General features: G+C 49.6%; 1 protein-coding gene across 1 annotated transcript in view; it reads right to left on the bottom strand.

The window, feature by feature from the left end:
• Positions 1-27,903, bottom strand: part of GRIK4 (glutamate ionotropic receptor kainate type subunit 4) — a 187,805-nt gene that overhangs the window by 5,860 nt on the left and 154,042 nt on the right. Inside the window, exons 11-17 of the mRNA XM_056509786.1 lie at positions 24,890-24,997; positions 22,457-22,660; positions 14,443-14,556; positions 6,323-6,432; positions 4,272-4,445; positions 3,209-3,374; positions 1,061-1,286 (exon numbers count right to left, since the gene is read on the bottom strand). Coding sequence (XP_056365761.1) covers positions 1,061-1,286; positions 3,209-3,374; positions 4,272-4,445; positions 6,323-6,432; positions 14,443-14,556; positions 22,457-22,660; positions 24,890-24,997 — 1,102 coding nt within the window. The remainder of the gene's footprint in view (positions 1-1,060; positions 1,287-3,208; positions 3,375-4,271; positions 4,446-6,322; positions 6,433-14,442; positions 14,557-22,456; positions 22,661-24,889; positions 24,998-27,903) is intronic.

The following is a 27,903-nucleotide window of genomic DNA, read 5'->3' as shown; positions in this document are numbered from 1 at the left end:
CACCTCCAACTCAACCTTGTTCTAATGCTCCTTTCCACAAACTGGTCACAGGACAGAAATCCTGAGTTGGAAGGAGCCCAAGGATCATGGAAGCCAAAGTGTCCATGTTGGGGGAGCTCAGTCCTGTGCTGGGCATGGAGTTCTGCTGCAGTCCCAGTGTCTGCTCCAGAGATCCTTGTCTGGTACAAGAAATCCTTGTCTGCCACCAGAGATCCCGAGGAAGGGCCATGGGAAAGACTGTTCTTCTCCCAGTAACTCAGCACTATTGTCCCAGCCAGCAGCTTTCTGCTCCTCTTATCTGCTATGGTTTCACTGTTTAACAAGACAATGTCAGAACAAATTTAGCCCTGAAGGTAGGGATTTGTACTCACTTTGATCAGGTTGCTGTGACTTTACAAGCTTACCCATGTTCCCTAAACTAGAGTGGCTGTTTGTGTGAAGGGGGCCTTATGTAATCCACCTCAACTTTGTGTTGCTAAATGCCAGGGCTTAAAGGTCAGGACAAGGCTTCCAGGCTGTCCAAAAGATCAGCGGATCGTTTGGAATAACAATGACTAAACCCTTATTTAGTGGTGATGTTCTCTTGTGAGCTCATACATTTGAAAGACAAAACCCCTGCATTTGTTAAACCTGATGATGAGCTGAGATAGTCCCTGAATCGCCCAACTCTCTGGCCTGCAGTTTCAAGAACCGCCAGCTGTTAAGACATTCCTGCTAAAAACTACCAGAGTTGCCACAGCATTACTTTGACATCACTTCTGGGATTAAAACAAGGAGCACAAAACGATGCACAAACACTGGTTGGAGAAGGAAACAGTCAGCAAAGAGCAGGTATGCAGAAAACAAGCAGCAATTTTTGAGACATCTTTCACACGAATTATTGAAAGAGCCGCGGTCGCGTCTCACGTGGCTCTGGACCAGAGCAGGGTCTCAGGTAAGAAATCACAAGGACCCTGGGCAGAGCCGTGAGATGCAACGTTGGCTTTTAGAGCCGGCGCAGCCTTTGGAACGCTCCTCTGCCGACAGCTGAGAAGGACTAGAATTGTTCTTCACTGCCTACCGACGGGCATGCCAATCCCGTAGCCCTTGGTGTCCAGAAGGCCCCCGACCTGCGTGAGGTTGCAATTGCGCTGCCGATAATACTCGTTCATGGTGGACTCCAGCAGGAAGGCGTAGTTGGAGTTCAGCACGCGCGCGATCCCCTCCTCCGTGCTCTTCACGAAGACGCTGGGCTGCTTGGAGTACATGTAGTTCCACATCCGCTGGTACGTCTGGTAGCGGGAGTTCTGCAGGCAGGAGAGGCAACCACGGCTCAGCGAGGAGATTTGGGGCAAATTAGAGATATAAAATTAAACCCCCAAATCAGGCGCCGCTGCGGAAGGGCCACAGTGGAGAGAAAAGTCAAATCAGGATTCAGATTCAGGAAGGATTTTGATGTCTCATCTTTGTTTGTCTCAAAGAGGCATCAAACATATCCCAAACATGTCGGGAGTTTGCTGGAAAAGCTGAGCATGAAACGCCCCAATTCCAACAGCATCTGGAGAAACTCTTTGTCTACATTCAATTTTAGAAAAAAATCATAATCTCAGTAACAACGTATCAAAACCACACAAAGACAGAAGAAATAGCTCCTTCTTGGTTGATTGAAAACCTCTGGGTGCTCCCTGAAGAGCTCACACCGTACTGACCATCCCTCAAACGTTGTCCCACAGTTCTGCAGTGTCAGAGCCAGGCTCCAGCACCCTGAGGAGGGCACCGAGGGCTGGGGGCAGCACAAAAGCTCTCTGGGGATTGTCACTCACAAATTTTATTCAGAAAATAATCCAGATTTGGTTCATCCCCCTGTGAAGCAAGTTAAAGTGCTTGCTGAAAAGAACTGGGCTTTTTGTCATTGATTACAATAAACTAAAGCTCAGCCAGCCCCAAATCCTCAGAGTTTGCTGGTGGCTGAACCACCTTGGTCTGATGAAAAGAAAGCTGAGAATGGTTAATTTCTCTTGCCTGTGCTGGGCAGAGAGTGAAACCTGCTTGCACAAAGACTGAATACAAACACACCCTGCTCTACACCAGCAGTTTCATCCTGTCAAGGGCTCTTTTTCTGTGGCTGGCCAGCGATGCTGGAGAGCCTGGGGGAATTTGCTGCTGACCCAGTTCCTGTCCTCATCTGTCCAGCTCTGTCCTCTGGGTGCAGCCACTTGGGCAGGAGACAGATGAGCAGAGGGGGGTTTGGTCCTGATTCACTGCATTTTTAAACCTTAAACTGTGTGACTGTCAGGGGAAGCACTGCCAGGACAAGGTGCCTCAGGAGGGGACAAACATTCCTTCATGCACCCAGGAAGGGAGGGGGGATGGAGGCAGCTACCCAGCACTACTTTAACCTCCCCATCCTTACACCAGAGGCAAATGGATGCCAGCACAGCTTAAAGCACCACAAAACCCTCTTTTCCTAATTTCCTCTCTGATTTCCTCACTGCCAGGCAATGCAGACACAGCCAAGGGTTTAAACTTGAAAGCTTTCCTCAAGTGAGCCCTCCTATACAACCACTTCACTCACTTAGGCTCTGCTCATCTCATTTTAGATGTAAAGTTTGGCTTAAGAGTAGCTCTTTTCCATACCCCTGAAGAGCATAAAGTTGGGCTGAAAAGCTCAGGCTGACTCCAGAGATTTTCCAGCCTTCCAAATTCAGTTCAGACTCAGAGTGGGGAGAAACAGTGAGCACAAGCTCCCTCTCCTTTTGGAATTTCAACAAGTAATAAATAAATAAATAATCCTCAAGCAGTTCTTTGTGCATTCAGAGTGCTGCAGAAAAGATTCACTCATTTATTTCCCTTCTGAGCAGAGCAGAGAAGATAAAAATTAAATTGGGCTAAATGGCCCACATAACTTTGCATACACTTGACTTATTTCAGTGCCACTGACCTCACACAGGCTCCAGCACTTTGACTTCTGTGAGCCTGCCTGGGATGTGCAAATGTTTCTTTGCTTATCCCACCTGAAAGACTCTCAAATAAAAGCTGTAACCATGTGGAGGCCCGTGAAAATTTGACTTGCATGTCAAATTCCCTTCTGCATCCTCCACCACGCCTCTCCCACCATTCATGTGCAGGGATCTCTCCAGAGTGACACGGGCACAGCAGAGGCTGAGGGGACACCCAAATCTGACCTGTGCACCCCCTGCCCCCCAGGCAGCCAGAGAAGGAGGTTTACTTGGAAGAAGGTCATGCTGGAGCCGCCGTGGATGGTGCCATACTCGATGGTGGTCTGGTCAGCAAGGTCATCCACGGACTCGATGGGGACGTCCATGCGCTGCACGGTCAGGAACGCCGCCAGGTTGGCCGTGTAGGATGAGATGATGATCAAGGTGAACGCCCACCTAGGGAGGGGGAACAGAAGATGTGCTTTCCCTCAAGAAATCTGTAGGGCAGGAAGAAATAGGAATGCCCTATGGATATGATTGCCTAGCAAAAGGTGCTAAGATATAGAAACTGTAGGTGAGATTGAAGTGAAAGCAGTGTTGGACTGAGTGGCTGGAGAGCAGCAATGTGGATGCCTGAAGCCTTCTCCCTTGGTTAAGATAATGCCAGTTGCTGCAAACATACCAAAGAGCCAGCAGAGACCCCCTCCTGGCATGACAGGAAGGGTCCAAGATAAGGTTTAGAGATAAGAAAGCAGTAAAACATGGTAATGTAGCAATTCCTACAGGTTGTATGTGAATGTTAGAGAATTTGTATCTTGTACTGGATTGGTTAGTGAAAGAGTAGAATATTCAACATAGAAGGAGATTTAAGACTTTGTAAAAGGAGACCACACTCTTGCTCTTACACCCTCAGACTACACCCTCTCGCTCCCTTGCTCTTGTCCCTGCACCCCTCATCCTTGCTTTCACCCCCTTTGTTATCTCACTCCTCTGGGCCTGTTTGAGCAGCATCTGGCAGCTCCCAGCTGAGCCCTTTTCACTCATGCCTGATGTAATAAACTGCAAACTTCAACACCAGAATATATATAGAGAGTGCCTGAGTTTGTCCTGACCACCATCCACCACCAGCTCTTACAAAATCTGCTCTCCACCCCCACCCTTTGCCTCTCAGAATCAGAATCACCAAGGCTGCAAAATCCCCCCAAAACCATCAATCCCCACCTTGTCACCCACATCCATCCTTGAACACCTCCACCAGCTCCCTGGGCAGCCCCTCCCGATGTCCCCCAACTCTTTCCATGAAGAAATTCCTCCTGCAGAGGAAGGTTCCAGAGGGAAGGGCTCCCTCCTTACCAGACTCCGCTGACGCAGCGCGTGGACAGAGCCTGGGGGGCGATGGTGGAGCCCTGCTGCATGAACCCCCCCACCGGGAACCACAGCGAGTTCCCCAGCGAGTACTGGTTCACCAGCAGGTTGCATCGGCCTTGGGAGCAGGGGTGGGGGCTGTACCACTCGTAGGGAGTCAGCCTGAAAGGATGAGAGAAGGAGCTCAGGGAATGCGCTGGGAAATGGGACACTTTAAAAAAACAAAAAAGAGAGAGAAAAGCTGTGAAGCTCCAGCTCTGCTAAAGGCAGAATTTTCTGAGGAGGAAATGCTTTGCTGTCAGTTGATGCCCAGGGCTCAGAGCTGCGTGAAACGTTTGCTCTAAGACTCAGGAGCCAGGGGCTTTCTTGTAAAGATTTGCAAAAACTTTTGAGAGGCTCTGCTCTGGGCAGCTCTGAGTGCATCCTGCAGCCCTGTGTGTAGATTCACACCACAGCAGGAGCTCCAGATGTGCACGGACTTGATGGGAAGTAGAAATCAAACATCTTCGGCTGTGCTCCCTGCTGGAGCACGAGCACTGATGGGAAGTTCAAAAGCGAAGTGTGTGAGCCCTGACTGCATTAAACCATCAAGAAAAACTGTGTTGGTGCAAAGGGCTGCTCTGAGAAGGTCTGAGGTGGAGTTGGAAGCTGAGTGCTGGTGTTTCAAAGCATCCCATCCTTCAGGGACAGGACAGAGGTGGGAATGGGAAATATCTGACAGCCTGTCACTGTCACTGCACCTCTCTCTCTCTTTTGCTGTTTCCAGTCCCCAGTTCCCTGGTTACTAAGAAAATCTGCTAATTCATGTGCTGCACTTCATCACATTGCTCTAGCTTAGAAAGCTGGGGCCTGGGAGGGTCATTTTGGGGCTATTGCCAAAACAGCTGCAGGGCTGTGCCAGCTCACACTGTATTTAGCCAAAACGAGGGGGTTATTTTCATCCCTGCATCTCCTCTCTCACTGTGGTGCCAGGAGCAGGAGGAGGTTATTTCCTGCAGACTTTCCATGGTGAATCAAGCACTGACAGCAAACCCCAGTGCTCTGGGAGAGTCTGCAGCTCACAGGGTCAAAAGCTCCTTCCTGCTGAGCAAGGCAGGGAGCAGCAGCCAAAGCTCCCTCTCCAGTGGGGAGCTGGGTAAAGGCACCTTTTTGGAGGGTCATATTTAAAACATGAGGAAGGGGCTAAAGAAGCACCAGCTCTGCATAATTCAATGGTTTCTCCAGACCTGTGTTTCTCAGGCTGTAACAGCATTCCAAGAGCCATTAAAGCCCTGTCAGGATGACAACTTTAGCCATGCTGAGGGAGCGAGTGACAGCACAGTACCAATTTGTGTAATGAGAGTTGGGCATTGAGGGGTCCCAAAAGAGCCACGGAGCCCTGAGCAGTCTCTGGCACACAGTGGCAGGACACAGCTCCTCTCTGCCTGCAGCAGCCCCTCCCCAGGGGTGTTGGGAGGGCAGGAGAGCAGCACTGGAGCCCAGACCCTGGGCCTCGATGGGGGCCAGGTGAGCACTCAACCAGGTTAAGGCTGATTTAAATTAGTCATAGGGGAATAGAGCTGAGAGCTGCCAAGAGAGGCTCTGCACATCAGCTGCTCAAAGATATTAATGAACTTTCCTTTCCTCCACAAACTGGGTTGCACAGGGCCAGGGGAACCAGACATCACTGGTGGAATTCGTGTTGACACCTCAAAATGGATTTGCAGGTTCCTAACAGCCTTTCCTGCTCGGGAAAAGGGGCACAAAAAACACCTGCAGGGAGCATTTAAACAGCACCAAAACCTTCTCCAAAACCTTCTCCCACCCAGCTCTGGGCACCACTGTGGCCAAACACATCCTGAACCAGGGCATGACGGGCGGGGACACGGTGACAAACCTCCGTCCCCAGCTGGCAGAGGGCTGGGACGCTTCTGGCCAGCCCATCCCGCTGAGCTGGGGGGCAGAGGATGTCCCCGTGTCCCCCTGGGTGTCCCCTCTCCGCGGCTCTGCCAGTGACACTAGGTGGCACCGCGAGGAAGGGAAAGGCACCGCGACATTACCGAGCCACCAGGAACAGGACGCAGCTCACAGCCAGGTAGGCGAGCAGCATGAAGAGCCAGACGCCGGGAGAAAAGGGGTCCAGGAAGGAGAAGTAGCCGGGTCTGCGGCCCTGGGGAGGGAAAACAAAGGGGGAGTTCGAGCTGGTTGGGTTTGGAGAGGTGAAAATTCCAGAGTTGTGGAAGGGCGCGAGGGAACGCACCTGCCCTGGGGGCACAGCAGGGAATGGATAGATGGGAAAAGGGGGAAAATGGGGCAAAGGGGATAAATGGGAGAAAGGGAAATAAATGGGAGAAAGGGAAATAAAGGGGAGAAGGGGGATAAATGGGAGAAATACGGGAAAGGGGATAAATGGGAGAAAGGGAAGTAAATGGGAGAAGGGGGATAAATGGGAGAAAGGGGAAAAAATGGGAGAAATACAGGAAAGGGGATAAATGGGAGAAAGGGAAATAAATGGGAGAAGGGGGATAAATGGGAGAAAGGGGAAAAAATGGGAGAAAGGGGATAAATGGGAGAAAGGGGATAAATGGGAGAAAGGGGATAAATGGGAGAAAGGAAAAAAAAAGGGAGAAGGGGGATAAATGGGAGAAATACAGGAAAGGGGATAAATGGGAGAAAGGGAAATAAATGGGAGAAATAAGGGAAAGGGGATAAATGGGGCAAAGCGGACAAAGGGGAGAAAGGGGAATAAAAAGGGGAAGGGGGATAAACAGGAGAAGGGGGATAAATGGGAGAGAAGTGGATAAATGGGGCAAGGAGGATAAATGGGAGAAGGGAAATAAATGGGAGAAAGGGGTTAAACAGGAGAGATGGGATAAATGGGGCAAAGGGAATCAATGGAAAAAAGGGGATAAATCGGAGAAAGGGGATAAATGGGACAAAGAGGATAAATGGGAGAAGGGGGATAAATGGGAGAAGGGGAACAAATGGGAGGAATGAGGCAAAGGGGATAAATGGGGCAAGAGAATCAGTAGGAGAAAGGGAAATATATGGGAGAAGGGGGATAAACAGGAGCAGGGGATAAATGGGGCAAAGGGGGCAAATGGGAGAAGTGAAATAAATGGGAGAAAGAGGAATAAAAAGAAGAAGGATAAATGGGAGAAGGAGGATAAATGGGATAAAGTAGAATAAAAAGGAGAAAAGGGAATAAAAAGGAGAAAGGGGGATAAAAAGGAGGAGGGGAATAAATGGGAGAAAGGGGAAAAATAGGGCAAAGAGGATAAATGGGAGAAGGGGGAATAAAGAGGAAAAAGAGGAATAAAAAGGAAAAAGGGGGATAAAAAGGGGAAGGGGAATAAATGGGAGAAAAGGAATAAACCAGGCTTTGGAACAGCCTTGCAGGGCAAACAAGTGACAGCAACCCAACAAATGACCGAGTCCCACAGCATCTCCCCACTGGATTCATCCCCTAAATCTGTTTTTCTCCCCATTTCAGTTCCTCCAGGCAAAGAAAGAGGTGAGCTGAGAGAAAAAATGAGGGAATCAAAGCATTCTGTCTCCTCCCTGGCAGGGTCTGCAGCACTCTCACCCTTGAGAGGGGTCCCCCCCCATCCTTGTCCACCCCACACTTAATGGGCAGAAGGGGCTCCACCTGAGCTCACAGGGTGGGAAGTATATTTGTGATGCAAAAGGAATAAAAATAGATGTTTTCAAAACTTAAAACTTTTCTCTCTCTGGCCTTGAAATGTTTCTTCTTTCACAAAAACCCCAATAAAATGATTATTTTATCTCAGGGAACAGTATATTTTTATCTCCAGGATGCGTCAGAATTTCCTGGGTTTTTTTTCCTCAGCAATCCACCTTTCCTTGAAAAAAAATAAGGCTTCATTGCTAGGAAAAGCAGGTTGATCTTCAGAGCATTTTAAACTTTCACAAGGATTCTATCACCACCAGAAAATTGTCAAATATCACAAAATTTGTGCAAAGGGGGAGATAAAATTTTTGGAGAAGTTTCTCAAATGCCAAACACCTCCCATTTTAAGTGGATTTCTCCTGTCACCACCAGCTCTGTGGATGCAGCTCCTCTGACAGGAAAGAGCAGCTCAAGCACATCCAAGTTACCACAGGGACAAGGGACACAATCCCCTGGCTCACAGAACTCTGTATTTTCTGTCCCAAACCACAAATTCAGTCCTGGCATCCCTAAAAAAGCTCCACAGCTTCCCCAAGCACCTGTAACTGGGGAGCTTCCCACGAGTCAAAGCTTTGCAAAGGCTTTTTCTTTTTTTCTTCTCCAGACTTAGACCAGCATTTTAAATTCCATTTCCATCCAAACCTCGCTGTTTTACTACTGAATGTTATGCAAAACCTGAATTTCACAAGGTCTCAGCAGTTCTCCTGGAGATTTGAGCTGTTGCTAGAAAAGGCAACAGTTGTTGCACAAAAATTTTCCTCTGCTAAAAATATCCAGGAGCTTGTGAAATCCTCAGCTCCAGTGACCATCTGGGAACCTGTAAAGTGTCAGGAACCTTCCCCAGCAAACCCTGCATGAAGGAAAAACCCAGCACAACACAACAACCTGTGCCTGTATCCTGCAGGATGAGATTTTGGGATCTGCACTGTCCCTGCCCGTGGTGGGGGGTTGGAACTAAAGGGTCTTTGAGCTCCCTTCCAAAACATCCTGGGATGAACATTTTTAGAGAATCTGGTTTGTTAAGGCTTTTAGCAAATGGATGAGTTGAGGACCAGTGGTTCAGCATCCATTCTCAGATTAAGTCAATTCCCAAAGAAAAGTTCAGGTTCTCAGATTAAGTCAATTCCCAAAGAAAAATTCAGATTCTCAGATTAATTTTGAGTCAATTCCCAAGGAAAAGTTCAGGTTCTCAGATTAATTTTGAGTCAATTCCCAAGGAAAAGTTCAGATTCTCAGATTAATTTTGAGTAAATTCCCAATAAAAGGCTGAGGTTCTCAGATCAATTTTAAGTCAATTCCCAAAGAAAGGTTCAGGTTCTCCTGGGTTTAATTCCAGAGTCTCTCTTTAAAGCAATGTCTCTCTCCTGTTCCAGGTTATCTCCTATAAAGAAGTGAAGCACAAACAGTGGAAGTCACCACATTCTTTGTGTCCTTTCCCAATTTTTTGGTCACTTGCTGCTGTGTTCAGGGGCTTTCAGAGCCACAGAAACTGCAGGAAGCAGCATCCCCTCATTTCCAGGAAAACCCTCTGCTCACCGTGCTGGAGCTCCTCTCCCTAATCCAGGGAGGCCAGAGCAGCTCCCAGCCCTGCAGGTGCCACGGTGTGTTCCCTCTGATCCCATCCAGAGGGGCCAGCCAAAGGGTGCCACTGCCAGAGGGTGCCCATTGCCAAAGGGTGCCACTGCCAGAGGGTGCCACTGCCAGAGCTCTCCCCTTCATGGCTCTCCTGGATGCCCCTCTCTCCTAGGTTACAATGTAAAGATGTGCCCAAAGTTTATATTCTATCACCATCTGCTGAAACCATGTGGGGCAGTGATTCTTATCCCTGTGGGAGATATCCTCTGTTAATGGGTAGCTGTTAAACAGCTGGGCAATCATCTTTATCTTCCCACAGCCCATCCTCCCTCCAGGAGATATCTCCTGTTAATGGCCAGTGAGTCCCAGGGCATGACTGATAAAATTCCATCATCCCACTGGGAGATGCTCCAGCCAGGGGAGGAGCCAAGCCTTTCCTACCCAGATAAAAACTGACATTTTGGACACCAAGGAACCTTCTTTCCACTGGATTCCAGAGAACAAGAGCTGCCAGGATCACTGCCAGGATTTCTACAGGATCACTGCTTCAACAAGATCACTTCATCCAGACTGCTATCACCACCTGAACTAGCAGGGTGTCAGGTTCTATTCTGACTCTGTCAGTGATTTTTCTTTTGTACTATTGCATGTATTTTATTTTTCTCTTTTTTCCTATTAAATTGTTCTTCTGACTTGGAGTCTTTCTCTGGTTTTGATTCCAAAACCATTGCACCCTCACACCCTGGTTCACTTCTTCCTCAGGAGCTAAACTGGCTCAATAACTCTTGATACCTGCAGGTGTTTGCACACTCAAGGATGAAATGAGGCCATGGGGATGCAGCAAGGTGTGAAGGGCACAGGCTGCTGAGCAAGCTGGAGCTCCTCATTCCAGGCAGGGCAGGGAATGATCCTCCCTGGCATCCCAGAGCTGGCAGGGAACTCTCAGGGCCTGGCAGAGCCTTGGCTGAGCCTCCCCCTGCGAGATGACAAAGTGACAAAGTTCCTTTCTGCAATTAAGGGCTCGATTTCTTCTTTATATTTCTGGGGCAGTTTGTCAATAAATTACTCTCATTAAGGAAATTGCATTGAAAGCTTTAAATCTCCAGCTTGGCAGTGAATCTCTCCTGTGACTTTACAGTTGTAGTAGTTCTGGTTCTTTTCAGCTCCAGTCATTTCCAGGCTGCTGGGACATATTCTTTTCATTCACAGTTGTGGGTAAGAATAAAGATATTCTGTTCCCACGGAGGGCACAAACTCTCTCTTATCTGTCTGTTTTGAAGATGGGAATGACAATATCTGGAGTCTGTCAGATATTTTTAGGCAGTCCCAATAGAGCTTTGTTAATTGGAAGAGCTATTTTTCCTGGAATAGATATGTTCAAAATGTCCAATAATTGATGAAGGCCTCCTGCAAATCCTCAGATAGAAGTGGGAGAGATTAATTTACCCTCCTCCTAAGTTGTTCTTGGAAATCTTCTTTTTTTTCAGCCAGTGAGCAGCAGTTTTCTGGGAAGATACTGGTGAGTGAAGAGCTTGGACAAGGGGGACATTTGGGAAGGAGAGGACAGCCCTGGATTTGTTGTTTGCAGCACTCCCTGCCCTGCACACACAGTCTGGAGGGAACCTAGTCAGCCCCATCCATGTCACTTCTTACAAGTGTTTTCCCTAAAAAAAGGAGCACAGAGAACTCTCTTCTGCCTCTGGAAGTCTGAGGGGAAGCAAAAAACCCAGCCTGGAGAGGCAGAAATGTTGATGAGTGCTCAGTAAAAGTGCAGGGCACATCCCAGGATAACCACATCTGCTCTAGGGGCAGATCCAGATCCCTCCTTTTCCTCTGGAGTCAATAAAAGCCCCGCACTGGCTGCTCTGAATCTTAATCTTGAGCCTAATTTGGAGTCACCACAGGGTTCATAACCAGCAAATGCATTCTCTGGTCCTGGGGCCAGCAGTGGGGAGGGATTCTTGCAGGCAGAGCTGTCAGGAGGGGGCTCAGCTCCTCTCAGCCTCTCTCAAGCCTCCTCTGGCTGGAATGAAGGAGCTTTTCTGTCCATCCTTCCCATTTCGTGTCCTCTGCAGCAATCAACTCAAAACACTTTTAGCCTCAGCTCACTTAGTCTAAACTCAGTTATTGCTGTGCACTTTCCCAAACTCCATTTCCTCATTTTGAAGGCAAAGACTTTCAGGGCTGAGGAATCAGAATCATCTCTAGTCCCTCACTCCCTGCTACAGAGGCAAAAGATTTGCAGAACACAAATAATCCTGATTTATCCCTCCCTGCGGGAACAACCCTGAGCACCTGATTCCAGCCCCCTGCCAAAACCAGGGACTGCTCAGGGCTCCTCATCCTCCTCCTGCCATCCCCACATCCCCCTGGCTGGGCAGAATGGGCACTTAATAAAACCAACCAAGCCTTTTCTCTCAGCAGCCTGTGAGTCAGGAAGCCTGTTAGAGCCCCCGTGTCAGAAATCCAGCCTTGATTGTATCACAAGCAGTGAAATTGAGAAAAATGACAGCCCTGGTTAAAGCTGCCATATTTGGTTATGTGTGATAAGAGGCACAGGCTCTGTGGTGGCTGGGTTGGCGGCGTGGGGTGGAGAAAGGGGTGAGAAATCACTTGCCACTGGAGCTACATGGAAATTAAAATAAAATGTCATCGCATTCAGAGGAGCCCAGGGCGTGGAGACAACTCCTCAGTGAGGAAGAGGCTCATTTGTGGTTATTTATTAGGCTCCATCTCATCTGAGCCGTGATTAACAGACGTCAGCTGCAATTTTTGACATTGCAGAGGTGGTTTTTGGGGTGGGGAGGAGAAGGCTGTGGGGCTGCTCTGCAAGCCACATCCTTAAAGGAAAACCAGAACTGCCTGGTTTAACAAATATTTACCAGTTTGAGAAGTTAAATTGTCACACAGCTCTCAGGCACCCTCCTCAAGCTGAGCAGGAGAGGTCTGGAGGAAGAGGTGCCAAGGGTTGGAGAGGGGAGGGGGGCTCTGAGCTTCCCTGTGGGGATTCCCCCCTGTCCTGGGGAGCTCCCACCCTGAGCAGAGAGTCAGACAATCCTGCAGAGCTGCAGCAAATGCCCCTGATGGGCAAAACCTGCACCAGCACTCCTGCTTTCCTCTGCAGGGAGGATTCTGCTCTGGGAATTGCTGAACAGTGTGCAAATCTGAGGCAGGACATGCACAGAATGGTTTGGGTTGGAACTTAAAGATCATCTTGTTCCAACCCTATTTTCACAGGCAGGGACAATTTTCACTCAGAGCTCCATCCAACCTGGCCTTGGATGCTTCCAGGGATGGGGCAGCACAGATTCTCTGGGAAATCTACTCCAGGGCCTCCTCACCCTCACAGGGAAGAATTCCTTCCTAATATAACAGAATATTTAATCACCAAATCTGATTTTATTCCTAGGAGACACTGGCATAAAAAGGTCCTGGCTCTACAAGGCTGTGAAAACACAGCCATTGTGAGGAAGGGACAATTCCATCTGACTTCCAGGAACTGGAAGAATCAACCTGGTTTTTATTTTTTTTTTTTTGTGATCAGTTAAATCATCGATCCTAAATTCTGCACGTACCAGAGGAAGCAGAATTTTAACTAGATTTTAATTACTTGTTTGCTCTTGGCAGGAGCCACTCAGCACAGAGATAGATGCGTGAATTTGTTTCTGTTCATCCCCAACACTGAATCCTTAACAGCCTCTCGGGTGGAGAGGGGGCTGGGAGAGGCAGCTTGGATGTTTTTTTTTCCCTTTTGGCTGCTATTGTTGGGCTGACAGAAACCAAGGCACTGTCACTCACATCACACTTGACACCGTGCAGAGCTTCTTTCCAAAATGCAGATTGGGAAGAACGAGGGGAATTTGGGAGTAACTGGGGGAAATCTGGCCTCTCCTGAGCTTCAGGGAGAAGGCAGAACAATGGAGGGTGCAAATCAAAGAGGATTTATGGGAACTAAAAAAAGTTTGGTTAAGCAAAGACACAACATGCTTGTACACACAAATCCCTTGGGAATATTCCTAGTTGTTTTGACATAGAAAAAAACAATTTGCCTCACTCCTGGAAGTGTCCAAAGCCAGGCTGGACAGGGCTTGGAGCAACCTGGGATGGGAAAGGTGTCCCTGAACATGGCATGTGGTGGCATGGAATGAACTTTCTACATAAACCATTCCAGGATCCTGTGACTCTACAACTGTGCTGAGAGCACCCCCTGAGATTAAGGAGCTTTCTTTGGGCTGCAGGAGCTGCTGCTCTTTAGGGTGAACAAATGAGAAGGGCTGAGAGCAGAGGCAGAGCCCAGGAAGGACATTTCCCCCTGGGGCTGGGAAAGCAGAGGGCTGATCTGCCTGTAGAGCATTTCCAGGGACTCACAGCAAAGAAAGCAATCCAGGATTCCTTCCTGGTGTGATTCTCAGGTGGGAGAAGGCAGCAAGAGAGCAAAGCTGAGATCAGGAATGGTCCCAACACCAGCAAGGTGCACTCACAGATACCCCAGCTCAGCCTCACCACTAAATCCAACTGGATGGTGACTCCAAGCCAAGTTTCTGCAATTGGGCCAAGCCAAATTCTGCATGGGGCCACCCAGGCAGCTGCTGCACCCTCCAGCCAAGCCTGCCCTCAGCACATCTTAAAGCCACTCTAAAACTGCCCTGCAGCCCCCACCATGCCAAAAAACCCATCATGTGCCCTGGGAGGATGGTGGAGAGAAGCCAAAGAGCTGGGGAGTTGAACAGGAATGGAATTCACCAATCCTGACACGCAGCAGAGAGAGAAAAGCAGGAAATAAAGGTCGAGCACATTTGCGTTTAAATAAGAAACCAAAATATTTTTATGAGTCGTTCATTATCCTCCTCTAACCAGGCAGGTTTGCATGCAAATAATGGAGGGACATAAATGGCTCTAAAATCAGGCTCTTACCATGTGAACTCGGTAGAGAATGCTGATTCCCAGAGTCATGAAGGGCTTGGAGAAATCAATCACCTTCTCCCGCTCCGCCGTGATCGTCAGCCCCGCCACGGCCAGATCGGCTTTCTGGGGAGGAGGAGGGTGGGGAAGGTCACAGTCCTGGCAAAGCAGAAACCTGGGCCACACAGGAGCCCTGCTCCTGCAGGGGGGATGTCCCACCCTTCGGAAACAGCAGCAGTTTTGCATCCCCTGCTTCCCACTCCCTCTGCCTGGGTGGGTTTCACACAAGCCCTGCTCAAACTCACCCCAAAGTTCAGCTCATCCTGTGTTCTGGAGCATTCTCCCCATTTTCTTTCCCTTTCTCTATTTCCTTCCCTTTCCCCATTTTTCCTTCCCTTCCCTATTTTCTTGCCCTTTCCCCATTTTTCCTCCCCTTTCCCCATTTTTCCTTCCCTTTCAGGCTGGAGCAGCTCCTTCCCCCAAGTGCTCACAGCCCAATTGCCATTTTTATTCACTGAATGCATTAAAATGCATTCAATAAATATTATATTAATCTATAGAAAATACAACCTCCCCATTCCCTGTTGAACACAGCTGTCCCCTCTGGTACAAACAAGGTAGATGACAAAGCAGCAACCTGAGCCATGGAGTTCACAAACCTGCCAAACCCAGACCTCCAGAACTGCAGATCAGTCTCCAAGTAAAAAAAAAAAATAATAAAATTCAGAGGACTGGCATTAAAGTTTGCAGATCGACTTGCAAAGCAAATGAGATTAGGGGGAGAAAAAAATAAAAATAACTTCTTTCCATGTTAATACCCTTGTAATATAGATAAGGGATTTGAATTTTAAATATTATTTTTATTACTTTAGCTCTTTTAATGTCTGTAATTGCTTTCTGTAAAAATGAAACCTCCACTCCCTTATCCATTTGTTTCTCTGCTTTGCAGGAAGATGATTATGCATGTGGAAAAAGAGAAGATGGGGGAGAAAGAAAAGCTGTTTGTACATTTTGTCCCTAAATTTGACAAGGTCTGTGCAGATGCCAAGGCACCACCAGACCTGATGGAAGTCTTGGGAGAGGGAAGAACAGCACTGCTGGAACCAGGAGAGGGAAAAGGAAGGGAAGGTGACCCCAGGAAGGGGTCACAGGGAAGGTGACACTCCCCAGGCCATGCAGGGCTGCTTGGACATGGTCAGTGGAGGATTCTGCAATTTCCAAGCAGCTCTTACAGATTCCTAAAAGGCTCAGGCTGGAATAAATGATGAGCTGAGGAGAACTTCTGCATAGGCAGACATTTACCCACAGGCTTTTTAAAAGACACCAATAATCCCAACGTGGAGTGCAAGCCATTGAGCCCTGTGTAAACAGCAGCAGATTATTGAGATGGGATCAGTTCATCTCTGGAACGTGGCATGTGGAGGATTTTATCAACGAGGAAAGCCTCAAGCTTCCTAAAACCTCTCTTGTCTCTGCTTAAAAGGTTTGTAGGTGTCATTGTCCTGGGGAGAGCTCTCCCAGAAAAGCCCCTGGTGAAGAGACAGCTTAGTCTGACAAGGGAATTCTTCTCCCAGTTCTCCAAACTAAACACAGCTCCACCAGCAAAGTCACAGAGTAAAATGCCATGCAAAAAGGGTTTCATGTTAAAGCTTGCAGGAAATTTCCATCCCTACCCAGGGGCAAATATAAAGGAGCAGCAGCATCCCCAGGTTTGTGCAGCTTTGGGGTCCTGACCATTCTCTTGGTTGCTCTCTGATCATCTTGGTGTTGTTGAATCATCAGCAGCATCTTGAAATGCTCTTTCCTACACAAAATACTGTGCAAATCCATCCCTCTCCCTTTGTCCCCAGAGCACAGACACAGCACAGCCTTCCCTGGGCACTCAGGTTTTGTGCCCAGCTCCCTTCTCTCTTCTCCAGAGGGTTCTGCCATTCCATCAGTTATTTCCTTCTGCTCATTCCCTGCTAACTTTTCAGGACTTTTGCCTCATCAGAGGTGCAGAACTTTCTGCAGAAGAGCTCCAGCTCCTCATCACTCTTTCTCTCTTCTCTCTGCAGGCTCAGCCATGCAAGTTAAGAGCTGATCTCTGATAGCAGGAAACTTTGATCTGGGAATGGCATGCAAAGAATTCTCTGCCTGAATTTCATCCATTTCATGCTTTCAGCTGCTTCCTGACAAAACTCCTTGTGATTCACTGAGCTCAGTGGAGCTACAGAGGAGCTCTGCAAACCTGTGTTCTCTGCAGCCTCCCCCACCTGAGCACAGGTAGGTGTTGGGATTTTATGGGCTAAGGGATGGCCTGGGGGAGGAGAAATGGATTTTGCCTTGTGCCCCTGCTCTCTGTCCACACCTGGGCTCTGGGGAGAGGGAGAAACACGAGGCAAAGGATGGGGGGAAGAGGGGTTGGTTTCACCCTGCCAGCATAGCTGCAGCTATAAATGTCGGCATGAAATAGGCTTAGAAAACGACCAGGAGCCTTTTGGGAGTGGAGACAGGCACTTCTCCTGGCACAGCACCGCCTAAACAAGGCCAGGCCCTCGCTAGGTGAGAGGAAACCCAGGTGGGCTGTGCGAGACAAAAGCTGCCAGCACCACCACCCTACCTGGCATTCCCGTGGGCTCTGCCTGCAGCAGGGCTCTGCAAAGGACACTAAACACGGGGGCTGAGGCGGGCCCCCGAGCAGGAACAACAATGAAGCATCCTGCAGGAGCAAATTGCAGGGACTGCCAGCCCAGGGGCGGCAGCCGCCCCCTCTCCGCGGGCTCTGACAGGGCTCAGCGCGGTGCTAATGGAGATGAATGGGCCCTGACGTCAGCCCAGCCCGGAGAGGATCCCAGCCCAGCCTCCCACGGCATGGGATGGGGAAACCAGCCGGGAGAACAGCCCAGCCCAGCCCCACAGAGACCCCAGCCCTCCGCCAGCCTGCGGGGAGAAGGTGCCAGCGGAGCCAGGCTCGGGGCTGGGCTGTCAAACACCTGCAAAACAAGGCAGGACAGCTCTGGGAGCACAGGGCTGGCATCTTTTCCAGCAGCAGGAGTCCCTGCTGGAGCAGCTCCTTGGATGCCACATCCCCTGGGTGCTTGTGACAGCGGCGTTGTCACCAGCGCTGCCCACAGAGCCCTGACAGCACAACCCGGGGCAGAAAACCCTTCTGTCCAACTGTCCCTGTGCTCAGAGAGCCTCCCAGAAAGGTGAAATAGCTGTTCAAGCTTCAGGACCCACCACTGAGGGGCTGCCCAGTGCAAACCTGTGGACACTGCTGAAGGCCCAGGCAGATTTATCCAGGCCTTTTCTCAGGTTCTGAGTTCTTTTTCTCAGGCTGAGAGGTTTTTTCCCCAGGCTGAGACAGTTTCTCAGCTCTGGCCTGAGCCTTTCCCAGCATGATAACTTTGTGGTAAACAGAAAGGAATTAACAGAGATTAGCACCTGGTGCTGACTGAGGGACAGTTGTGATGTACGTGGCAGGAGATGTTTTCTCCCGTTGTCCAATGAACTCTTGTCCTGTTTGAGGTTTGTGAACCACTCTATAAATATGGTTCATTTTTTCAATAAAGTGACCCTGCTCTCTGCACCATCATCTCCAGAGGTTCTGTGCTGCTCCACACAGCTCAGTGATGCTCAGTGTCTATTCTTGCACTCAAAGGCAGGAGAGTCACTCCAAACAGGTGTTTGGGGTTGTTTCAAGGACAAGGGGGAGTTTGCCATATCAGAAGTGACAGCCTGAAAACGCTGGAGGCTGCAGCTGTCCCTGCAGCCACGGCCAGGCTGGGTGAGCAGACCCAGTGCAGGTGCCAGCCTCGAGCCTGCCCTGCCCATCTCTGCTCACCTGGGAGGACAAAGCTGTGCCAGGTGCTCACCCTGCCCGTGGCACAGCCAGCTGAGGTGAAGCAGCAGCAATGGGGACACTCAGGGACAGCAGTGACACCATACCAGCTCACACCACCCTCCCCAGCCTGTGTCTGATTTTCCAGCAGTGCTCTGCAGAGCCCTCTGCCCGATCCCTCACAGCCCCCTCCTCATTCCCAGCCTCTCCTGGAGCCCCCCTTGTCACAGCTGCCACCACCTCAGCCTGCAAACACCCTGCCCCTGCCTCCTTTCACCCACACACAGCTCTTCTCAGAGTCTCCTCCCTCCTTTCCCCTTCCTGCCATTGGAGCAGCTGAAGGGAAAGCAGCACCTGGCCACCAGCAAGCACCCCAAAGCTTTAAGGGGTTTCCTGTTCTTGGTGTTGCTGCTCCTGAGGCAGGACAAAATGGACAATTTCATGTCCCTCACTTTGAAAAGAGCTTTGATCACCAATGATCCTAGCCAGACTCATGGTGGGACAAGGCTAAGTGTGTCATGGTGCTGTGAAAACACATCCCTTGGTTTGTGTCATGCCAGAGAATTCATTTCAGCTGGAGGAGGTGCTGGGGAGAGAGAGAAGGGGAAGATCAGACACCATCAGGGACTCTGAGGCAGAACTGCACTGCAGGCAAGGAGCAGGATGTAATTCTTCCAGCCCAAATGTCCTTTAAGTCTCTGATGGCAGAAAGGAGGAGATGGGAAGATTTGCTGTTCTCCCTTGTTTGTCTGTGGCACAGGCAGAAAGCTGACAGGGAGAGTGGCTTTAGTGCCAGGAGGGAGCAGGGTGCTCAATCTCCCTGCCCTGTGTGCTCAGAGGGACAAATTAGCCCAGGCTGTTCATTTGTGACATCTTTCACTACAGAATAGGCACGAGGGACTCTTCATCAGGAACTGGAGGGACAGGACAGGGGGGAGAGGCTTTGAACTGAGAGAGAGGGTGGTGAGGGGCTGGGATGGAATTCCCAGAGAATGGGGCTGCCCCATCCCTGGGAATGTCCAAGGCCAGGCTGGATGAGCTTGGAGCAGCCTGGGATAGTGGAAGGTGTAAAGGGAGTTGAAACTAAATCACCATTCTGTGATTCTGAGTCCTTCCAAGTGATTTCTCCCAAGCCAAACCTCCATGAGCTGATCACAAACTGTCCAGGATTCCCAAGCCTTCCCAGTCCCCCTCTTCCTTACCTCCCAACCTCTTTGGTGAGCAGATCAATAAGACATGTACTGGTGAATTTGGGTCAACAACAGATTTATGTTTGTACAGCATCCTGCTCAATCATATCAGGGTGCACAATTAGCTGTAATGGAATTCCCAGCGCTCAAGAATAAATCAATAGCTGGTTAATTTAGAAGCAATAAAATGAAATATTTTCTCCCAAATAGCCTGGAGTTGCTCTGAGGAGATTCCGTGCCACAGAGGGATTACAGGGGAGGCATTGCATGGCGCTGGATAATTCTGTGACCTTTTGGTCCTGCACATTAAGTGAGTGTGAGTCAAACCTTATTTTCTGATGGCTGATCAGAATCAAGGGGGAATTATTTTCCTACAATGATACTGTGCTGGACAGAGGCAGAGCTTTCATTTTTGTGAAGGATTTGGCACTTTTGTGAGAGGTTTGTGCCCCAAGTGATCTCCTTTTTGTCCTAAAGGGGCAGAGTGCCCAGGGGATAAATCCACTAAAAAAGGAACATGTGCTCCCAACACAGGATCTGCTGGATCCCATGGGACAGGAGTGAATAAGGGGCTGGAATCAAGGATAAACTCCCTTAGGGGCTGTCAAGGATGGATAAAAACCCCTTGGGCAGTGAAATGGCCTCAGAAAACAACATCCCAGGCAGCCCTGAATAAACACACCACCAAGCACACACAGCTCTGCCCTGGCTGACCCGAGCCCAGTCCCTGGGATTGATCAAAAACTTGCTGAACCCATTATACAAACTCTCAGGGATATGGGGAGGACAAGAAGACAAAGCTGTTTCTCTTCCCCAATTTGTGATCCAGCCTCACAGGCTCTGACAGCTCTGCCCTGCAGAAGCAGAAGTAAAAAATCCTCCTAAATAAGGCTCAAGCTGCAGAAGAAACAAACAGTTTCTGTGTGAAGATGAAGTTAAAACACTCATCAGTGGAGCAAAACAACCCTCCAGAAGGTTCCATTTAATGAAGAGGCACTGCCAAGGTTAGTAGGCCAAAAGTTTGAGAGCTGTTCCATTCCTTTGATCAGCTGCTGCTCTCGGCTCCTTCCCTCTTGCCTCCCCAAAGGAAAATTGCAGGAGTGTAATTGTGTGTGTGTACACACACAGAGACACAAAGATGGATAAAAACGGTGCCAATAGCCTGGAGCATTTGCAAACAGCCTCACAGAAGCTCTTTTAAAAGAGCAGATGGAGGTGGGATCTCAGCTGGCATCGAGACTGCTCAGGGAAGGGTGACCCAGGAGACAGGGAGAGCTCAGGGGAGTCTCCAGCCTGTTCAGTGCCCTGTCTGTGACCCTCAGAAAACCCAATCCCTCCCTTTTCAGACAAAGAGTTGAGCTGACCTCAAACACTCAGTTGAAACTCCTGAAGTTGGATGAGCCTCACTGTTCACCATGTGGGGAAGAAGCAGAAGGTGCCAGTGGGCATTTCTAGAGATCATGGGCCCAAAATCCTCAAGCCACTTTTATCCAAATTCCACTGTGCCCAATAAACAATTCCACTTCACAGAGTGAAGTGATGCTCGCTTTCCAGGGAGGAAAGATCTGGCAGGAGCCTCAGATCCCTGCCTGGAGCCACAGGGGATGGATTTGGACCCTTGCTCCTCTGCTTTGCAGAAGACAAATGACTCAGGGTCTCCTCTCCCACAGTGGGGGGATTATCAGCAATCCACGTCACCATGGATCTGTCACCAGCTGGGAAAGTGGCACTGAGCTCTCATGGGCACGTCAGTAATGACAAGGCAGGAATGAGTGAGGAAGGATTGGCTTAAATAGCATCAATCCCACCCTTAGCCTATTTTCCTAAGGATCTCTGAGCATTTTGTGAGCTGTATTTAAGCTTCAGGAAGCCTAGGAAGGACCACAGAAGAAAACAAAGAGCAGGGAGGAGAGTCCAGGCTGGCTGAGCCCAGCTGTACACAGAATTATTGTCAAACCCAGCAAAAAAATTCAGTTTTCAGCTTTGCTGCTGGGCAGCACCTCCAAAGAGCAGAGCAGTGAAAAGATCTCAAGCCATGCACTTCAAGGAAATAGGAAATGTTCTTCTCCAAAAGCAATCTGAGTTAAGCAGCTGCACTAAATCTGCCAAAACTTTTCTAGGCAGAAATGGGATTCTTACTTGCTTCCACCCCAGTGTGGCTTTGTAATTTTTTTCAGCTTCTACCAAGCTCTGCATTTTCCTGTTGCAAGTTTTTGTTAATTTTTTTGCTAGGAAAAAAAAATAATCTATTCTATAACAAGTTTTTACGTGGGATCCCGGAGTCCAAACTTCCTTTCCAACCAAGTTGATAGTGTAGGGTTAAAATGTTTATAAACATGGGAATTGTATACAATAGATTCAGGGGTGGAAAGAAAGGTTGGGTCTGGTAGGGCTGGGAAAGGGAACCAGGCCCTGGGAAGGAACATTGAGCTTTGACTGCACCTGTGTAATCATCATATGATAAATAATATGATTGTTAAATATAATGATTGTTTGGTAATTGAATAAAATTATTGTTTAATCGTAATAAGAATAATGAGAAATGATGTAATCTCAACAAGAATCATGAGAAAGGATGTTTGGGGGACCTGATGAAAATTACAAGAATTCATGCTTGGATAAGATCAATGTATACAATAGAACAATATGGGTTTAATAATTAATGTATAGATCTCTAATGGTACAAAAACATGTTTATCTCAAATCCACGCTGAAGTCAGATTTGGGTTTGTACCCCTGATTCCCAGAGCTCTTCAATAAAAGCACCTGCACATAATCATCCTGTGATTATGTGTTTCTACACTACCAAAGTGAGCACCCCCCAGAGCATCCCATGGCCCTACTCTTGCTCTGACATCTTCCCCACAAGCTCATCTTCCATCAGGAGAACACATTAAGTGGAAATCCTCCAGAACCGACTCAGCCCCCATCCATCCTCATCCCCACAAGCACCAGGGTTTTGCAGCGCCAAACCCCAGCAGGGCAGAGTTAGAAAGAGCAGCTCACCACTCACCCGAGCTATCAGCTCCCCAACCATCCCTGTCCAGGTGCCGTTGGCCTCGGGGACGCCGTAGACGCCGTCGCCCACCAGGTGGATTTTGTAGTTGAAGCGCAGGATCTCCGCCAGCTCCTTCAGCATGTCCACGCAGAACCCCTCGTAGCGGTCGTTGCCTTCCAGCTCCTGGTGGTTCCACTTCAGCATTAAGTAAGGGTTTTCCTGCAGTGAAACTGGGCAGCTGTCATTCCCATCTTAGCCGAGGCGTCCCGGCAGCACGGAGCAGGGAGGGCAGGGCCAGAGGCTCACGGGGTGGTGGAAGGGTTGGCCCAAAGTTTCCCTGATTTGCCCCATGACCATCATCAGAGACTGAGACCTGGGACCCCACCACTCGCTCTGGACCTGAGTTCTGGCCTGGCCAAGGTGGATGCTTGCCAAGAACTGTTTGTAGCTGTGCCTGGTGTTTGCCCAGGACTGTCGGTAGCTGTGCCTGGTGCTGCCATGGCACGCTGCTCTCAGCAGGGTACTGCTTATAGCGCCCTGTTCCTGCTCCTTTCTTGGAGCCCCGCACACAATAGTCCATAAATCTCCCCACCTTTTGGCCAGAAGCCACTCACTTTGGAAAAGGACTATAAAAATTGACTTTCCTAAAGAAACTCTGAGATCTCTTTCTCCCCACGGATGGAAGACCCTTCTATTGGCCAAAGACCTTGAGGACGACATCTGTAAGGGCTGCTCTGAAGTTTTTTTGATCTGCCTCACGACCATCATCAGAGACTGAGACCTGGGACCCCACCCCTCGCTCTGGACCTGAGTTCTGGCCTGGCCCAGGTGGATGCTTGCCCAGGATTGTTTGTAGCTGTGCCTGGTGCTGCCATGGCACGCTGCTCTCAGCAGGGTACTGGTTATAGCGCCCTGTTCCAGCACCTGTTTCTTGCAGCAATGATCTCCACATACAATAGTCCATAAATCTCCCCACCTTTCGGCCAGAGGCCACTCGCTGTGGAAAAGGACTATAAAAAGTGACTTTCCTAAAGAAACTCTGAGATCTCTTTCTCCCCACGGAAGACCCGAGGACACCGTCCCATCTGTTGGTAGCTATTTCCCCATCCTTCTCTCTTCCCTCCCCTTTTACTTTGTTTCCTTTATTTCTCTTTCCCCTCTATCCAAAGCTGAGTTGTTGGCACTCAATAAACTCCATTGCTGCTGAATAAAACTTGAGTCCCTTGCTGTTCATCTTTTGCACCCTGGGGTCAAACGAACCATCACGACTCCTGCTTGGGTTGAGCAGACCGTGACAGGTGGGTTGGTTTGGGAGAAACCCTAAAAAACATCTACTTCCTGTGGAGAGGCTTACAGTCTGTGAGCCAGAGAGGGTTAATGAATAAGGGGTATTTCTGAAAGGTATTTCTTATCATGGCTGTTGGCCTGGGGACCAAGAAGAAGGAGAAGGAGGTAAGTGGGGAAAAAAACTGCAGCTGGGAAAAGTATTTTTTAGAAAAACAAAGGTGTAGATGGTTTTAAACCAATGAACGTTATGTTGATCTATTGTAACCAATGAACAAAGTGTAAACTTTGTAGAGTGTATAAAAGACAGCATGCTGTTGTAATAAAGGGATATTAGCCTTCTGAAATGTAGTGCACCCACCTCAACAGCGACAACTTCCAGCCCCAAAAAGCACATCCCAGCCCAATGCGTCCCTCTCAAACTGGGAATAACTGGTGAGGAAAGCCTGGGAGCTGAGGTGGTGCCAAGCTCTCAGAGCTGTCTCCACACTGGTGCTCCCTGGCCTCTGCTGTGTGAAGGAGCAGATTTATCCCAATTTAGGACACTAATCAGAGCTAAGGGATGATAATTTGGGAGCTATCTCCAACTGGAAAGTGCAAAAGCAGCACAGTGACTTCCCTGAGTCATAGCAGGACATCCAGACTTCAACCTCTCCTGGCCACTTCTCCAGTCTGTCCCCTTTTCAACAAACTTTGTGGGATGTGAGGAGACAGTCAGGAGTTTGGGTGTCTTTAAAGAAGAAACAAAAAAAATCACTGGACAGGACTCACCTGGAAGGGAACCTGTTGAACACAGACAGTGGTGCCTGTACATGCCAAGTTTTCATAAAAATTGTGCCCATCTTGGCCAATTATTATAATTTTATGGGAAGAAGGGGCAACTGTTCCTTCCAACCCAGCAGCTGTACACCAAACAAGAACCCCACTCTGAGCTGGATGCAAACTGGCAGAGTGTGCCCATCCCAGCCCCCTCTGAACCCATCAAATACCATTTCCATTTCCAACCTCAATGCTTAATTACACTGCCAGGGGAGGTCCCCCACGCTGCAACTGGAGACTTGCTGGCCTCTCCTTTGTGAAATCAGCCCAGTGCAGTGCTGGGGTAGGAACAGGGAGCAATATTGCCGCTGGCCTGATGGGAACTGCAGGTGACCCCTCCCTTACCAGGATGGTGGTGACAATGAGCGTGGTGTTGAACAGGCTGTCGGATATGTTGGAGGAGAAGATCCTGTTGTCCATGCTGAGCCCTTCAGAGACGTGCCAGTGGCCAATCTGGAGAGACAAACAGCACAATCAGGGGATTTATAGGGCGAGTCACTGCCCATATGGCTCTGGTGAGTGACAACCCTCGAGCTGGCCTGTTTAGGGATGCTCCATTACCTTCAGGAGGCACCCCAGAGCGGGTCAGCAGAGAGATTAACCCTCTGTGCACAGCCCCACCTGCTCTGCAGTGCCACCAGCACCCTGTGCTCCCTCCACGTGTCCTCCCTGCAGAGCCCTGCACGGGGACAAAGCTGGGAGCCCCCTGGCAGCCACACAGCCTTGTGTGCTGGCCCACGTGCCACCAAATGGGTCCATCTTGGCCAGAAACCCCCAGTCTGTGGGCTGGTGGTGCTGGGAGCCTCTTTCCTCCACCTTGGTGGCAGCTCATGGGACAAAGCCACTTGTCAGTGGAGCTGCTGCACCACTCCTCTTCCAGTCCTTAACTACCTCAATAAAACACTTCCCAACCCTTTGATTCAGGCTCATCACACCCAACAGCTCTGCCAGGAGCCCAATTTACCCATCCAAGCATCAGTGTGGCTGCAGCAAACCCAGACTCCCAGTGTGGAAGGCAAGTCCCCCCAGTGAGGACATCGTGATTCAGCTGTGACACAACTGCCTTCAGCCAGCGGGGAGGAATATTCCACAAAACCTAATTTTAACTTCAAGAGCCTAATCTCCTCCCCTCAGAGCTCTGGGCAGGGAGATCAGCACCTCCAGCAGCTCGTTCAGGGCGTGCAAATTGAACTCCTGCTCTCTTATTGTCCTTAAAAGAGTCTCTGCTTTTCCTCTTCTGCTGTTCCTCGTGGATACGGGGGGGGGGGGGGGGGGCTAAGGGAGCCCAGCTCCCCCTGAATCCCTGCTCCTCCTTTTTCTCCTCTGCCCCATCAGGTTCCAGCACTCTGCTGGTGTCCTCTGACCTGAGAGGCAGTGGGTGACCCCAAAGGTGCAGGGGGGTGTTCAGAGCTGCTCCAGAGCAAATCCAGCTCCCTCCTGTGAGCTGGGACTGAGGCAGGCTGTCCTCTCGCTGTCAGGGTGGGAGGAACTAATTGATTTTCCTTTCTGTCATGGGTTAATCCTGTTATGTTCGAGGAGGGGGAGGGAAGGTGGAGTGGAGCCCTGGGATTCACTTTGTGCCTGCTCTTGGCTCTGCTTGGCCTCTGGTGTGACCAGAGGGCTTGGGGGTGGCTTGGACTGAGCCCAGCACAGCCACCCTGACAGACAAACCCCTCTGGCTGCTGAGGGAAGGGACAAGTCCTTCCCTCTCCCAGGTGCAAACCCAGCCCAAGTGACCCACAGTCACAGTGGGAATCTGTAGAGTCCCAAACCCAGCCTCCCCAGTGGGAAGGGCAGGCAGCACAGCTTTGCACTCAGAATCATCAAACCCAGCTCCTGGCTCTGCACAGACACCCCAGCAATCCCACCTGTGCCTGACAGCATTGCCAAACCCTCCTGGAGCCCTGGCAGCCTCGGGGCTGTGACATTCCCAGTTCCTCTGGGAACAACAGCCAAAACTGGGCAATCTCCCCCCTATTTCCCAGGCAGGGAGCCCTTGGAGCACAGCTTTCAGTGGCCTGAATCCCTGCAGGGTGAATCCCTCCTGAATTCCCCAGCTCTGCTCTGATTGCTGAGCAGAGCCCCTCTGCAGCAATTGCCTCTCAGAGCCAGTCATCACTCACAAACATTGCCTAATTTTTCTTCTCTCCCAGATTTCTCAACCAGAGATTAGTGACAGATTAACTTTAATTTTAACAGCCCTCGCTGTTCTCCAATTTGTCCCTCCCCTGCTGGCGTGTGCTCAGACTAATTGCCACTTCTCCTGACAGTGCTGTGGGTTTGACCTTGCTTTTAAAAGCACCAAGGCCACACAATCCCACGTGCTGGGGTGATTCCCCCCATCCTGGCTGGCCCCAGCTCACCCCGTGCCCCTCACAGGGTGACAAAACTCCTCATTCTGCAGTGTCACAGGGTGTCTGGGCCCCTCACATCCCTCTTCTGCAAGATGGATGTCAAGGTGATTTTAATCATCTCTATCTACATATAAAGAGCCTCTGGAAAATAGAAAACATATCCATCTGCAAAGTTTTTTTAGAAAACAATCAAATGCTCCACATGGACATGAATAAGACCATCCTGTTAAGGCTCTGGACAAGGACTTCAGGGTTTTTAGGACTCAGGGTTTTTGAGCAGTGGATGTGATTGGTCTGTATAAATACTGCAGGTGGAGGAGGCAAAGAGGTAGAACAGCTTTTTGAAGCTGAAATGACAGCGTTGGCACAAAAATAAATACATACAAACCAGCCAGAAATAAACAGGCTGACAAACCAGGGGAGAGGTTCCTAATGATCAGAGGAGCTGGAGTGACACCTGTCCTAGGGCAGCACAACCAGCTGGGTGCAAGCTGGAGCTCAACACCTTTGTGAGAGGGACTATGTGACCTGGTGACAGGTGGAGAAAATCCCCTCCACGTCCTCAGGGATGTGTGACCCCCACAGCATCATCTCTGCACCTCCCAGCATCTCCCCGTGCCCCCAGGAGATCCATGAAACACCCACAGGCATCTCGAGGCAGGTCTGCAAACACAAACTGTGAAACTCCAAGAATGAACCAGCCCAAAAAGCCTGGAAGTGCCACTGCTCGTGCCATGCTCCATCCCCACAGGCACCGAGGTGCCCCAGTTTAGCTGCTCTGAAAAAGGTGTTGTTTGGGTTGGTGGCACAGAAAGATTTCTCAGCTCTGTAGAAAATCCCCACGTGGAGCATTCCTGGCTCACTCCTTCCACGCTGTGTGCAGAGGCTTTGAGGCTCCTCATGGTGGGAGTGATGAAATACCTCTCAAAAAAATGATTTTAATGAAATCTTCCGCTTGTTTTGTCTATAAGCACAGAGGTGACTTCTCCACAAGCTACAGAGGCA

This window comes from Oenanthe melanoleuca, chromosome 24, assembly GCF_029582105.1.
Source record: "Oenanthe melanoleuca isolate GR-GAL-2019-014 chromosome 24, OMel1.0, whole genome shotgun sequence".
NCBI lineage: Eukaryota > Metazoa > Chordata > Aves > Passeriformes > Muscicapidae > Oenanthe > Oenanthe melanoleuca.
Note: the sequence above shows the minus strand (reverse complement) of the source record. Positions and strands in the feature narration are given on the sequence as shown.